Source organism: Gymnogyps californianus, chromosome 1 (genome assembly GCF_018139145.2).
Source record: "Gymnogyps californianus isolate 813 chromosome 1, ASM1813914v2, whole genome shotgun sequence".
Classification (NCBI taxonomy): Eukaryota; Metazoa; Chordata; class Aves; order Accipitriformes; family Cathartidae; genus Gymnogyps; species Gymnogyps californianus.
In genome coordinates, this window is record NC_059471.1 from 116,752,501 (window position 1) to 116,768,657 (window position 16,157).

The 16,157-nt window shown below is 48.8% G+C and overlaps 1 protein-coding gene across 1 annotated transcript in view; it reads right to left on the reverse strand.

The window, feature by feature from the left end:
- The window catches only part of IGSF3 (immunoglobulin superfamily member 3), a 100,719-nt gene that overhangs the window by 72,328 nt on the left and 12,234 nt on the right, over positions 1–16,157 (reverse strand). Inside the window, 1 exon segment of the mRNA XM_050908765.1 lies at positions 300–677. Coding sequence (XP_050764722.1) covers positions 300–677 — 378 coding nt within the window.

The window sequence follows — 16,157 nt, forward strand, 5'->3', positions numbered from 1 at the left end:
TCTTGCTTTCAGCCACGGCTTCAAACATTCCTCTCCCCAGCTATGCTGCCTGGTGTCTCTTCTTTATAAGGGCCTTATTACTAGAGAAAGCTTGGTATCTTCTACGTCTCTATACGGTGACTTCCTGCAATTCACATGACTGTGCCGCCTACTCTCCGCTCCTATTCTCCCTCACTGGTGTTTTTTCTGACAGCTACATCTGTGGACTACATTGCACATGGGGGGTTCATGGGTTTGTGCTGCACACTGGCTGGGAGATGCACCGTTGCCCCAGCCACGCTGTTAGCAGGACGGCTTACCCATGAGGTTCATCTTGGCGCTGTAACTCCCAAAGTACCTCTCGTCGGTGTTGGGCGTGTGGCACTCGTACTCCCCAGCGTCCCGGTCCTGCAGCTCGGTGATGTGCAGCAGGACGGCATCCCCCTGCACCCGCTCCACGTAGATCCCCCGGCTGCGCACGCGCTGGGTGTAGATGGCGTAGGGGAAGGAGGGGTCGACGGTGCTGACGATCTGTACCTCCCGCTCGGGGGCCGAGGGCAGGTAGATGGACCACTGGAAGTTCTGCTCCGCCGGGCCTTGGTAGCCGCTCACCTTGCACCACAGCGTGATGTGGGACCCCTCCGTGCGGTAGAGGGGCCCTTCCTGCACCGCAACTTGCCGCTGGGCCAAGGCCATGCCTGCAGGAGGAGAGGAGCCCAGCGTTACTTCCCAACAGCCAGCCCCGGCGCCTCCCCCTAGATGTTCCCGTCCTACCCCTTCCACGGCCGTGCTCGGCAAGGCAAGCCCTCACACCCCTTTTTAAAGCTGGCACATTGGGCTCTGGGACAGTATCCCCCCCAGCCACGTTGCAGCTTTCTTGCTAACTCAAAGGAAGTGTTTTTTAAAACGCCCCATGAAAAAAGAGTGTTGAGGTAACATAAAACCGTTCTTTGGTAGCGATAAGAATCTAGGCACAAAAAGGTACTGCACTGCATGGCAACAAACCAGAAACTCAAGCTGACAGGGCTTTGTTTTCAGTACTACTCTTATTTTCCAACCCCATCACCCTATGATCTCAGGCATGGGTTGCTGCTGGAGGGGCACCAGGAGGTGGCATGCGCCTGCTCTGCAGCACCCTGGTGCACATGGGCGGCTGGGAAGTCGCTGCTACGGCTCCCCAATTCAACAGTGACTCCCTCTTCTCCTGGCACAGCCCCACCGGGACTGTCTTCCACGAGGTGAGAGGCCCACGTGCAAGCCAGGAGGCTACACTCCCTCTCCTTGGGTTTCCGGGCCACCCAACTGCAATGCCACAAGCACTTGTCCTCCATCAGCAAACCCACCGGAGGCTTCAGCTGGTACAAAATCCCTTTCTTTTTCCCCGAAACCCAGCACACCTTCTGCAGTCTCTCTGTTACGCTTGTAAAGGCATACGGGGAAATACCACGTTTCCGGCACTGCCTTCCCAAGTCTATTTGGAAGGAGTATATTTAGTACATAAAAAAACCAATTACAGTTAATGGAGGGAGTGGGCATATTACACTAAGACTTACCGCCCCTGGCTGCTGGAAATCGAGACCCAGTACCGTGCGCTGTACACACGCAAACTCGTGCAGCACGGAACAAAGACAATCCTGCAGCACGGCGACTGCGATCTGCTGTATTTTTACACAGATTATGGATGGCTGGCCCTTGGGCTCATGGCACATTACCAGCACAGCCCTCCAGGGGCCAGATAAATTACAGCAATCTATCTTGTTTGTTGCTACATCAAAGGCTCGAGGTCTGGAGACCACGGTGGGTGTTCATCGGTTATTGAGTTACCAGCAGCACGCACACATGGCGAGGCCAATCACCCTGGCTTCTGTGACTGCTTGCTTGCCATCATAAAACAGCAATAAGCCGATTTAAAGCAGGTCCTGCATAATCACGTTTGCAAATTTCATCCTCAGTGTGCGCATGCACGTTGGGGTTTTCCCCCCCTCTTTAATTTTCGACAACAACGTTCAAGTCCAGAGAAAAATTTAACCTTTCAAAAACTAGCCACTTGCAGGTGGAAGAGGTAGCCTGGCATCTGGGATGACTGACTCAATCCCGCCCTCTGGACATGGATGTCGCGATATAAAGTTCTTCTCCACAGCCAGCCTGGACCGGAGCCAGGAGAGATGGTTCTTACCAGCTTAAAACAAATTGTGAAAAATGGGTTCAGCACATCCATCAGGCCATGCAGCTGAACAGATGGAGTGCAATTCAAACTATTAACTTGGGCTCAGCTCGCTGCTGCTCCAAATTATGTTTCTTTTTACTCTTTATGAAATAATGTGATTTAAGGGGAGGACGGGGAAAGCTAGCACGTTTGAAAGGAACAGGGAGAGAACAACAGAGGCAAACACTCCCCCACTGTTTGCTGTATGAATCTCTTCATCCTGGGAAAAGATACCGCTAGAGACAACTAACACATCTAAGGTGCAGACGGCCTCTTCTCTTACCCCGTAAAGGCCAAAGGACAAAGCAAATACTACAGCCTTTGAAGTGAACTGTTTTTAAAGCAGCAGGAAGGGTAAGAACTTTATTGCACACCAAAAGACAGCTCATAATACAATTTTTGTATGCACATGTAGCCTTGCTACAGCATACAGATACCCTGCACGCAATGACACAATTAAAATTGCGCCACAAAGCAAACATGCAGCGGTAGGAATTAAAAGTTGCACACACAACACTCATTCAGGTATTTCTCAGCTGAGTGCACGACCTTGTTTTGCAGGCTTTTAATGCAGTGCTGTTTTTTTTTTTTTTTACACGGGAATTCTTTGAGGAGTTTTCCAACTATCCAGTTAAAAAACACATCATTTTGTCAGAGACACATATTGGCCCTTCCAAAGCTGGCTGGCAAGATCACGACCTCAGGGATCCACAGCGCAGATCTCCGCGCCCTGCTGCACGCAGCCTTTTGGTAGATGTCAAATCCCACCACCCTCATGGCCAGCACTAATGTGGGCTTCCTTCTTCCCTTGCCAGTGGTTTTTGGGACCTTGCCTGTAATCCCACAACCTGGAGTCCTACTCCAGGTTTGAGAAGAGACCCACTTTCTACATTCCTCCTCTCCTATTCCCTGTTGCACTGCATTGCTGCACCTTCCTGATCCAGCCAGAAGTGAGAGAAGTAAGAGCCAAAGAGCTCCTTGGTTCCTGTTCTGGCTCCAGGAGCCCAAGCTGCTCAGGGACAGAAGAAGCCGGTGCAGAAAAAGCCCTGCCCAGCCCCAGCGTGGAAGGAAGACAAAACAGTCGGGGTTTTGCTACAACTTGCACCAAGTTGCTGTTCAGCCTCCAAGAGGTGAGACACAAAGGCTCAGCAGTTGGTTGAACGGGGCGGATCTCCAGAGGGGCAGGGAGCAGCACATCCGCAGTGCTCTTCCTCCTGCCTGGCCGCAAACTCCTGCTCCAACACAGATGGCCACAAATGCTTTTCAACACTTAAAAAAACCCACACAGCAGAAGCAGAGATACTTCTCCAAGAAATCATTTTAATTAAGAAAGAGGAGAAAAACAAATAGCCTGAGACAGACATCCATCACTACAAGTTTTCTCCTCAAATGGTTAACTTTTTGCGTGGTGAAGGGTGTTTGGCAGTTTTCAAGCTCTGGGAATTGCTGTATCCACGAACATGCAGAATCAAGAAAAGAACTGCATTTCTTAGCGAGCAAGTGTTCTGATTAACAAAAATAATGCGCCTGAGATCCCATTTTAAACCCTTATCTTTCCCTCTTGAAGTGAGAGAAGAGCTCACTGGAGGAGGAGCTGTGTGCTCCACACCTCCCCTAGGACGCCCAGGAGACAGTTATGGTGGCATTTGGCTGGTACTTCACTGGCACAGCTGGCTTTTAATTGCAAATCCAATATAATTTACTGACAATGCAAGGGCTGATATGGAGGAGGTAGAGAGCCAAGAGCTACTTTAAAATTAATAAGAAACGATGGGTTTGTGCATCTGGTTTTTTTTACAAAAGGCAGTAAATCCCCCGCGATGAGGAGGAAGCATTCCCTGATCCTTATCCCCTACAGATGAGGGCTATTGTTGCCGGCCTTTTGAGCTAAGAGCAAGCCAAACAACAGCCAGGCTTCCGCTGGCTTACCCACCTCCCAGGCCCCATTTGGGAGACAGGAGGTGCGTGGGGGAAAGAGGAGGAGGCATCGGCAGGAGGGGATGGTGCAGCCAGGCTATTAGACTCAAGGTCATGCAGCAAGGGGACTGTGCGGGACGCAGGCACCAGCAGATGCCCGGTCTCAGTGGCTCCCCTACACCAGCGCGCCCAGCAGGCTCCAGGGCCACAGCAAATGTCATGCAAAGCAGCTCTGAAAGACAGGTGAAAGGCAAGGGAGAAATGCAATGTCAGAGCCACCCGGCCGTGCGCATGTCCCTTGTCATATCACAGCCAGAACTTCAACGCCTCTCCTTTCAATCTACAGGCAAGAAAGGAGCATCGAGCATCCCTGCCAGCCAGGCATCTCACCCAGAAGCACTGTAGCTCAGCTTCTGAGTACGCTTTGTCTTTGCAAAATCTGCACCCTTCCAGCAACATCAGCTGACTACAGTAAGATCTGACCTTTCCACGGGGAGACATGCAGAGCTCTTTCCAGACATGACTGGTCATGTCACGTGCCTGATTTGAAATACTTTGAAGATGCCCCATTTCAGAAAGTGCCAACACTTACTCTTTGGGAAGGAGACAGACCTTCAGGTCCCTTTCAGAAGAACAGGCATGCAAAATTGTATCTGAGAACATTGATTCGAGGCTTATCACAAGGGATAGGTGAGTGTAATGAAAGAAAGGATGGCTGTGCACACAGAAACTCTGCCAAAGAATAAATAAAAATTCAGGACAGAATGACCAGGAACCTCTTGCACACACACTCTCCCCATCTCTGAGAGTGTAGGTTGTGCCTGCACCACACCCAACGGCACCACAGCAAGTTGCATCAAGGTATCTTAGATATCAATAATCACTGCCAGTAGACCTTTAATCTAAAAGAGAAACTTGAGCTCTTAGAAAGAGTATTATCCTGGGTCTCTAATCATTAGAGTGCAATTAAAAAAAAGCCTTTATATTTTTCTGTATCTTCCAGAAGCATAGGGCTGACAGTGCTGAACACCAAATGGATTACGTAGGTTGAGGGGATGTTTCTACCCCTGCAGCTTTACAGCAGTTTTCCTTCACTTAGAAGCTCTAAATCAGTATTTGTCAATAACTGATAATATTATCCTAAATTTCCTTTAAAAATTATTTTGTGCCTTTGACTACAGTTATTAGACAGAAAACATTTCTAAAGAGACCCCTCTCCCTGTCCCTTGCACAAATACACAGTGCACATTTGGTTTTTTTCATTGTCACTATTGTTTGTTCAATTTATAGGTGCTCCTGAGAAAGTGTCAGAGAAGAGCAACAACAATGACAAACACTAGGGAATGGCTTCTAGGTAAGAAATAATGGAGCAGGCGAGGACTCTGGCCTGGAAAAAAGATGACTTTAAGACGATCTAGTACAGGCGTATACAAATATGCATGCCATGGAGAGGATGGTCAAGAATTGACCATTTCCCTTCTCTTCTAGTTTAAAACCCAAGGGCCATCAACCGAAACTGGTCAGATCCAGTTTTTATAAAAAGTGAAGCAGTTCTTGCAGCTGTACATAGCAGACCTGGGGACGTCCTTGCCGAGGGATGCTGTGGATATGGAAAGTTTACATGGGTCAAAACGTGGGTGGGACAAGTAGTTGAAAGAGGACCACCAAATAGGTAGATCACATCAGGTTCGGGAGGCTCCCAAAACAAGCTACAATTGCATAGCTGTCTGCCTAAATCTTTTTGAGACGTGATACTGAGCTAGGTGGAGGACCCTTAGTCTGAAGTGGTACAGCTGTCCTCATGCCCCTTCACAACCTGGGTCATTGCAGGCTATACTCTTCAGCCATAAGGGTCACATCTGGTCTGCAGACTATGCATTGGCTATACTACAACAGAAGCCAAAAAAGGCACCATTTCAGCTTTTTCTCTAGAAGCGTGGCTATTTCTGCTCTGAACATGGCCAACTGAACTGGTTCCCTCGAAACACCCTCAGAACTGAAGCGGGAGCCTGTGCCCGTGTGCAGGGAAGGGAAGGGGAGCGTGCATAAATCCTATTTGGCTATGACAAATTAGCATCTGCAGCAGACCACAGGACCTGGCAGAAAGTCCCCAGTAATGAAGACAATTCAGACACAAGTGCTAAAGAGCAGTTATGCTAAAGTGTCTACTTCCTAGCTTGAGAGATGCTCTGGGCACGCACAACCCAAGAGCAGGTGCAAGTGCCAAGTGCATCACAGGCTGTGGCAACTGCTGCCCTCCCGCAGGTCTGGGGCTCGCTCAGGCGAGAGCAGTGCAGGAACCCAGGCTCGCCACCCGGCTGGGCCTCGCTCTCCAACACACGGCACGGCACGGTTTGAGGCGAATCGAGTGCCAGCAGACTCTTCCTCCGGCTGCATTCAGCGCCTTCAGCCTGGCCCAATGCCACACGAAGCAGCAGGCGTACCTGCACCCTGCTCCGACCATGTGGCGAGGAAAGGATGCCATGTCCACAACAAGGAAACAGTGTTTTCATCCAGTCCAAGGGTGCTGTTGCTTTATTAGCCAGCGTTGTTAATTTGTTGCTTCCCCCCTGCCTCCCATACACGCGCAGCCCACCACAAACAAGGATGGCAGCACTGTGGGGCGATGCCACAGCCTGCAGCTCACAGGCAGCAGGCCCCGGGGAACAGCAGGGCAGGCAGGAGCAGCCGTCGAGCTCCAGCAGTTCATGTGTTGGCCACTTTCACAAAGTAATGGGGCACACACGGTTAATTGTAGCCCAGCAAGCAGGGCTCCCCTGCAACTCGCTCCTCCTCAGCATTTCCATTCCCCTACCCCAAAACAGGAGCATCATGCCCTGCACAGGCCTTTGTTTCCAGCAAGTTGCTCAGGGACAGTTAACATCCTCCAAGCTCATGTTCTGTCTTAATTCAGATTAATTTTTCAGTCTCCCTTAAGCATGATGCTTCCCAGGGGATGGCCCTTCCTCTCTCCCTTCTGTCCCCCAGGGAGGACGCAGACGGCTCTTGCCAAGACCAGCCCCTTACTTAGCGCTGCTGTGGAGTCCCGAGAAAAAGCAGGGACTGATATCCACAAAACGGTGTTTCGTTTCAAGAAGGCTCTTCCAAGCTCACCGTTGTCCAGCCACTGAGAACGCTTCCCCAAGCAGCCGTCTTATTTTTCATCGGCTAAAGACTAACATAATCTCTATGGGAGACTCTGCCCCAATGGGCAACACCAAAACAGAGACAATCTTCTAGCAACACGCACCTGCTGTTCTGTGAAGTCTCCTGTTAACACGCACAAATAAAAATTAGGTTCGAGCTTAATTTTTGCATAAATGAGTCACAGCAGGGACAATCTTGGTACACTGCAACCTGCTGCCAGATGGAAAAAAACAATGCTATCAGAAGAAAACATGTAGGTAACCCCCCCTTATTACTGTAAAGCCTCATTCTGGGAAAATACAGTATTTTGCTTGATGTATTTTTTGTCATGCCAAGAGGGTTCACTGTACTGAAAGGCTGGCTGGAGCCACCTGCAGAACAGCTCTGTCCCTATCCTCCACCCTTTTGCTTTGATGTTTAAATCGTGCTACCAAGGGTGCCTGATCCCCTATCCTCCTCCTCCACTCCTGCCACCATCCCACCACTTCCAGCACATGGACCATCCTTCCTGAACAGACTCAAAAAGCTATTCATTCCTCATTCAAATTCCTCCCACTGCTGAGCCAACTAAGGATGGCTAAGTAGAGAGGTCAGCCAGGAACAATTTATACAATAATAGGTATGGAAATATCACAATCAGTGGGGAAATATCAAAGCACGGGCAAACGAGACAGGAGCTGCCAATGAAGCTCTTTGTTCTTCCAACACAACTGCTTTCACTCATCTCTGCTAGCAGCTCTGTCTCACAGCCGCTCACTTCCACAGCAGATGTTTACTATCTTTTAAGAAAAATGTTTTCAATAAATATGAAAGAGGTGACATTTCTTTTAATCACCATAGATTGTTCTGGCCTGTGACTAGCTTCCCAAGTTCTGACTGCAAAAGAGGTCTTGTACCTCTGCTATAATTATGCATCCAGTCAGACATCCAACCCCCTCGCCAAGATCAGAGCTGTTTTTCATCCTTTGGTTCTTCTCAGATCTGGTCCCTATATTGACAGACAGCTTCCTTACTTTCCCCAGTACGGCATTGGTATTCTACAGCTGCACAGTGTTAAATGTGATCTGCCCTTGTGATTTTTTTTTTCTTTTTTTTAAGCAAATCTCATACTATATGGATGTCACATTCCTCTAACTGCTCCTTCTCTGCGTCTACAATTAGGCATGTTAAAATATGCTAGTTTTAACACCGCCTTAGAATGGCATATTCTTGAGCCACAGATCATCTCTATTACTACAACCTTTAAACTTCTAAAAATGCTGGAAGGAGGAAGGAATAATTCATTATCTATGCTGGACACTGAGAAGACAAGAAACAATAGGCTTGGACTTGCACAGCAGAGATTCAGGTTGAACATGGGGGCTAGATACATTTTTAACTTCCCAGAAGCGAGGAAAGTGAGGCACCAGAGAGACTGCTTTGTGAGACTGTAGTCTCACACTACAGCTCCCTCTGACAGACATTTACCTTCTTCAGGAGTACCACAGGTGGAGATGAACCTACCCCAGGGGATGCATGACACGAGATCTCCCTGCTCTTACAGTTGTATCGTTCCCGATCATCCCATCGGAAAGTAGATTTAAAGTTACCTGGCTGCACTAAAGTCTGAAACAACTCTTTAGTCTGGTATAGCTGTACTTTGAAAAGTCACGGAGCCAAGCATCCAGAAGCCAGCCAGCCACGCCTGTGGTCAGAGAAAGAGCAATACCCCATATTAACAAAAGGAAGGAGGATGGCAGGGCAGCTGTTCTGCACACAGGTCGCTGAGCTCGGCAGCTCATGGTGCTCAGCGTCCTTACTTCACACGGGCTTTGAAGAAGCTAGTGGATCAAGGTGTACCTGATGTAAAAGGTGAATAACAATACGTGCTGATGTATGAGGGAAAGACTGAGCTGACTGTTCTGACGGTTCAGATTCATAATGGTAAATGACTGCTTGGGGCTCAAATATCTTTGTGCAACACACCTACTGCTTATTATAGTTTGACTATTTTCCTGCAAAGATGCTGAGAAAGAGAGTCCCTTATAATCTGCAATCCTTGTATTCCCCAAAGGAGATACCAGTTTTGACTAGCCCCACAGAATGGCAGAGAGCTCCAGTAGCACTATAGGCTCTTTTCTGTACTTAAGGTAGAGCCTGTCCCGTGAATCTATTTAATTAACTATTTCTCTTCCTCCAAGGTCAGAACAGAACCTTCCCAGCCCTTTTCCAACTCTCAGATCAGCACGTTCTTCATATACCATACCATCATTACCCTTATCTTTATGGGAAAAATACACAAGCAGAAGCTCCCTGGCAGATTAGGAGGGATATAAGATTACTTATATTGGGAATATGCAGGCAGGAAGTGTTGGTTTGCCCACGCACTACTTCTAACTTGCACTGCTCCTTGTGTCTTATCCTCATGAGTTTCTTCTTTCCTACAGCCCACTGAATACATGCCCTAGTGACTTATATCACTAATGCTGGTTCCAGGTCTGGTTAAGCACTACAATACACAGCAGCATTTACAGTGGCCTGCTGGAACGCCCAAGGCAATGCCTACTTTTGTATTTTCCAATGAAAAGCAGTGATGGCTTCATTACTGCCTTCCCAGCCTGAGCTTTGAAGCTGTAACCACAGGTACTCACTGTAAGATTTAGTGTAGACCTGCACAAAAAGTGAAGTCTCCCAAGATTCCTATGTGTGTTTTTTCTTCTGTTCTTTTAGCTCTTAAAATACACGTAAGGACACACCGTTTACGCTGGCGTCTCTAGTACTGCTCCCAGACCTCTAAAAGATTCAGCATTGTCATGCTACTACCAGAGCTATGAAGCATCGACACACATTTCAGACTGCTGAACTCTTAGCTGGTACGCGTTCCCAACCTATCAAGAGGAGGGGGGAAATGAAATTGTTCGAGCGACAAAGCTAGGCAGGAAATTTCTGACATTGTTCATTATGCCCTGCAGCCTCTGAATTTCTTTTTATTAAGGTTCTTTAGTCTTCAGGTCCTGCATGTTCAACAGCCAGGGTCACTCTTAGAATTGTCAGACGTTATTCCCTGTGCGATCACTCACTCTCAGACAATAAGAAACTTCATTTTGTTTCACAGTCAATAATGTTTTAATGTCACTTCTTTTTTCATTTTCCTGCATGCTCTGCAATCCCTCCCAATATTAAACAACTGAATGCCCCTATTATTGTTGTAATTCAGCTCATAACATCCCAGATGCTTAAAATACTCTCCCAGGAGAGAAGAGCATAGCGTCCCAAATCTCACCTTCACATTATCCTTGCCAAAGGAAACAGCGTTTACTACCCAGCCTTTCATTAAAGGAATTCCCTCTCTTTCATGAACAGATCTCTCAAAATACTTCTGATCCACAGAGAGCTTGGTTCCTTACCTTCCCCCAAATTTGCTTTTCCTGAAGAAAAACAAAGCTTCTTGTTCTCTTCATTTGAAACAAACGGAGCGAGGGAGCACAGAGAAGTGCCTCCCTTCACCTCCAAAGAGAAACTCAGTGTTTTGGCCCATCTTTCCATACTCCTGGAAGTTGCTTATTTGGCTTCCTTTCCCTCCCCTTGCTCCGAGTGACTCCAGGTTTTCCCTTACTTTGGTAAGGATAACATTTAGGAGTTCAGCACCCTGACCTTCTCTAGGACCTTTACTTGCATGCTTGTTGTTCTGGGCAGGGCCAGAGCATCTCCTTTTCAACCTCCAAATCGGCACCCTCAAGTAGCCATTTATGAATTGCTTAACCCCAAATCGTTTGCTTTCCAAGGAGAGAGACTTAACAATAATCTGTTAGATATCGACAGGTTTGAAGAGCTGATGACAAACTGCCCTCCTGCACATCCTTCCCTACCTCCCAAAGCACACTGTTCCGCCAGCACTCCAGCTGTATCCTTTGGCACAGGCTCTGCACCCGCTCCCCACCTCCTTTTGAGCACACAGTTCTGTAGAAATGGCACGGCAAAAAGTTATGAAGTGTAATATCTAGAAACGAATGCAGCCACGAGCAATATCTGTCCTGCGTCCTTCTGGCATGGTAAAGAAACATTTGTGCCCCTTAGCCATGGCCATTAGCATGAGAGAACATCCAATTTGCAAGGCAAAGCTGCCATCTTGCACCTCTTCTTCAGCAGAAAGAGCTTTCAGGTAAACGGCAAATCGAGTTATCCCCAAAGTCAAGTGTATTGGCTAAAAGCATGCATTTCTCTAAGACAGTTTTCCCACCATAAAGGATCACAAGAATACAAAACATGGCCGTACAACAGCAGACAGTTTCCATTTCCCCCCCAAATTCTTCTGGTTCCTTCTCCGTTCACTAAGCACCAGCAAGATGCTGCCTCTCAAAACCTCTGTGATTTAGTTAGACACCATCCCTGAAAAAGAGACAGATCCGGGGAGATTCTTCAGCTACCTGCTGCCTCTTACTGCTAATTAAGATGTCAGAACTCTTCGTCTCCTTACACTGTAATTTATTAGTTTGACATGCTACAGAGACTATCAGCAGTTGTTACCAAATTACCAAGGCTCCCATTTCAAATGGGAGGACAGGTGCTTTCTGGTATTTGGAAAGGAAAAGAAAAAGAAGAAAGATGCAGAAGCATTTACTTTACTATTGCTGCCAGTCTGGGAGGGAGAAAGGTACAATCATTCCCTCTACGCATATTCATAACACAGTACTATTACCAACGAGTAAGAAGGACAATCAGATGCGATTCTCCTCCCTGGGGAGGAACAAATCCATGTAGCAGGGGGGACTGACCAGCTGGAAAGCACAAGAAAACACTTTCTTGTTTAAACTGTGAGGGGTGACTGAGCACTGGCACAGGTTGCCCAGAGAGGTGGTGGAGCCTCCATCCCTGGAGATATTCAAAAGCTACCTGGACATGGTCCTGAGCAACCTGCTCTAGGTGGCCCTGCTTGAGCAGGGGGTTTGGACCAGATGACCTCCAGAGGTCCCTTCCAACCTCAGCCATTCCATGAAGGACACTCCAACAGGACTGCACTCACTGCTGCTATAAGCTCTTATTTACCTTAGCTCAGCACCAAGCACCTACTCAGAGCAGCCTCACTGTGCCAGCTCCCCTACAGACAAAACAGCAGCAGAAACACCTTCATCCCAGGAAATTCAGTTTAGAAATGTGGTTTCACAATGCAGTTAAGCTGATCTAGGTACCAGCTGCCACGGAAAAAAGCAGTCTTGCTTTCCCAGTCACTTTATTCCTAGCAACATATGCACTCCTCTCCCCGTACCTGACCCCATAGTGAGCTGAAAGAAGAATGACCCAAGGAAAGAGTAATTTCTTTCCACTAAGACAGCAAGAACACTTTTTTCTTTGGGGTTCGGGGACGGGGGCAAACAACCCTTTTCATTAGCAGCTGGGGTATTCCACCAGCTCAGCCATACTGTGAAATGGCACCTTCAGACAGGCAGCAGAGGTCAAGAGAGGGAGACCCTGATGGTGGGTCTCTAACAGGCCTTGTGGCAAGGCATCAGGTGAAGCAGTGCTGCAGGTGCTTGCTGCAGGTTACTCCCACTCACACAGAAGAAAATAAAAGGGTTCCAAGCCACCATTTTTAGCAAACAACCCTAAGAGCAGGAAACTTAATGAAGCCTAGCTTCCTATGCCTTCAGGAGGGAGGCTGTCTCCGAGACTAATGATTTGACCGCAAGCTTCAGCTGGAGCTTCTCCTACAGCTGGCACAGTCATTTGAGGCACTGCTAGAGCCCTTGAAGAAAACGGTCTCCTTCAGTCCCCTGCCACCCCCCCGACTTGGCTACCTACCTTTCACAAGACTTGCAGGAACTTGTCTATCTCCAAGCTCTCTACTCCCGTCAAATTTGCGTGAAATTGGCCAAAGGGCTGCCAGGTTATCCAGGAAGGGGCGGCAGACAAGGCAGCATGATCAGATAAGCCATCTTTCTCTGAGAAACCAGCCTGAGGAAACCCAACGAGAGGCAGAGGCTGGGAATCGAAAACCACACAGAGGGAAGAAGCGCTAGAAAAGACAAGGTAGAACAAGGCTAAGACGGGCTTTTAAAGGGAAGACAAGCATCTTGCATTTGGCAGGGGATTTGAACTCTCTCTCTAATTTGAGAGTTCACGGGAATGAGCAGACAACGAAAAAACCTGAACGAATTTCAGAGGCAGAGATAGATAGGAAGTGCTGCAGCTTACACTTCTTAAGCAGAAAGACTCAGGTGCATGCACATGCACATAAGTAAGCCCCAGAGACAGAGGTCAAGATTTTAATTTGAACAGAAATATGAACTTGGAACATCAGCAGAGAGAGGCCGGTCCAATTTTTATTAGTGGATAAAATTACCAAGAGGCAGGGACTGTAAGAAGACAGCGTCACAGACTGTAGGGACAGCATCACAGAATAGGCCCCTTATAGCCACAAAAAACCCAAACCCTGAAGCTGGGCAGGGTATACTCATGAGGACGTAAGAAAAGCTCTGTCAGAGAGGCAGGAGAAGGCAAAGACAACAGAATTCTGAGAAAACCATTCCAGAAAGAGACCAAAACAGGTTATCGCAAGGGCAACTGCTAAGTCAAGGAAGGTAAAGCTGGATTACGACTGAGATGTAGAGCAGTGGGGGCTATTAAGAAAACCCTTGCAAAGCAAATCAGAGACAGACTAAACTGGCAGAGAGCTGGGAGGCAAGAGCTCCAGACAGAGCATCCCATGGGGCTTGCGGAGGACAGAGCAGCTGCTGAAGGAGGAGGGGATAAAGCAGCTTTGCACTGAGGGAGAGAGGCTACGAGTAGCAAAGCAAATGACAGAGACAAGGGAAAATGAGCTGGGACCCTTAAGGTAAGCAAAAGGGTTAGAAAAAAATCTACCTTTGTGAAAAGCACGGAGAAGGGGAGGAGCACAGGGCAAACCCCCAGGTAAAGGCAGGCCCTTATTTGTATGCCAATCCTCTTTGTAAAGTCGCTAAGGTTTGAGGAGCAAATCTGAAGGTGGACAAGTGGCTATCCGGGCTAGGGGGGAAGCACCATTAGCAGCATTCAGTAAAGCAGGAGAAGTTAAAGCGTTTATGAGGAACAAGGCAGAGGGAAGAAGCCAAGCGCTCTCTGAGACGAAAAGGTTGGCACAGTCAGGGGACTCACGCCGGCTTCATGCCACTGCACGACAGCAGGAGCAGAGGCAGCAGATGGTGGGGCCGGGAGATGGGAGAGAGGGCGGAAAAAGTGTCCCGGGGGTGGGGGCAGATGCCACTGCGTCGGTGGTGTAAACAGCTATGGGACACAAATACTGACAACAGAAGAGGGGCGGGGGGAAATCCAAGTCCAGGGTGCAGGAAGAAATGTGGGACCAGAGGTGGCAGGGGAGGGGGAAAGCAGAAAGACCCCGAAGGGGGAGAGTGGTGTTGGCTGAAAACCAAGACAAGCAAAAGCCTGGCTGGCAAGCCAGGTACCTCGTTATGACATGGGTGATCTAGCACAGGGAGAAAGGACCCTGGACTAACCAACAGCACTTGCTGAACAAGAGGGTCCCAGCCTTCGGCACCAAGACAAGGACTACATACAAGAGATGCAATGGAGAAAGGGACATGTCCTTAATGACCGCAAGCCTCACTTGATGTATGGAGTCTGGAAAAAGCTGCAAGTTGGATTTTTTCAGGATTACAGCATCAGCTCAGCAACACCACACCTTGGGCACAAGTCCAAACGCCCTCCTGCCTCCCAGAGCAACGTGTCTCGGCACCCATGTGATGAAATGGGGCAGCACGGCCCGAGAGATGCTCCAAAGGCGATATACTCCGACTTCAGCATGAGCAGACTTGCCCCTTCGTAGGGCTGCAGGTTTTTCTGAAGGTCTGCAAGAAAGCACAGTCCCAGTTTCTAGACACAGACTACGTGTCTGAGGGTGACTAAACAGCATTTGTCACTAAACAAAAAAATCTTTCCCAACCGAGAAAAGGGGGGGGGGGGGGGGGGGTTGAAGTAAACCCTTCCTCTGCCGATACACCACACCGAGTGTCCTCCAGCCTGCACTCCCCGATGAGCATACGTATGCAGAAGTTTTGATCTTCAGCTACTTACTTAGCAGAGCCTAGTCCCCTCTGATCAGGGAGTTAAGGCTTACATAGCTACCAGGGAGGGAGGCTTTTTATTTATCTGATTTCAACATGCCCAAGTTATCAGACTCTAGAGGAATTCAATTAATGAGAATAAAACTCTTGTTTGATGCAAGTCTGGAAGGGTGGGGTTTTTTTCTGTAAATAGCTGTGCCCCAGAGATTTTACACTGATTATAAGACTTAACAGCGACTGATGCAAGTTGAACAGATACAGCAACCACACCAAAATGCCACACGCTCCAGACCTGTGGGGGACTGACAGGGAGAAGGGAGGGAGGGAGAGGGAGGCAGGGCCAGGAAGCTGGGAAGAGCAAGCCCAAAGGAGCTGCTGCTGCCATCCCCTCTCCTCAGTTTACTGCAGCGGACTGCAAGTGGTGAGGGTTGACACTGGTTGCATTTAAGCACCCACTAGCACAGCTTCGCGAGTACCTGCCCACGGCAGCTATGAAGTACCACCTCCAGACACAGAGGCGAAATTAAATGCCCTGCACAAGCTCGCAAGACAAATCTGGGGCACCACTGGCATGTGGCTGCCCCTGCTAAATGCCCCAAAGCATGCAAAAGCCACCCCTGGCGCCCAAAGCCACGGCCGTCCCGGGCTGGGGAGGTGTCCCCAGGCCCACCACAGCCGCCTGCTCCCCGCCAGGCCCTGGGGAACCTGGCACTCGTTCCTGCTGGGGCTTCCCGCCACCATGGCATCCCCTGAGTCTCCCCATGAAGAGGGAGGACGACCCGAGGGGGCAGCGGGAGCGAGGGGACTGTGGCACACACTGCCTCAGATTTCCATCTCAGGCCAGGCCACGAGGGGGAAGGCACCAAGTTGTT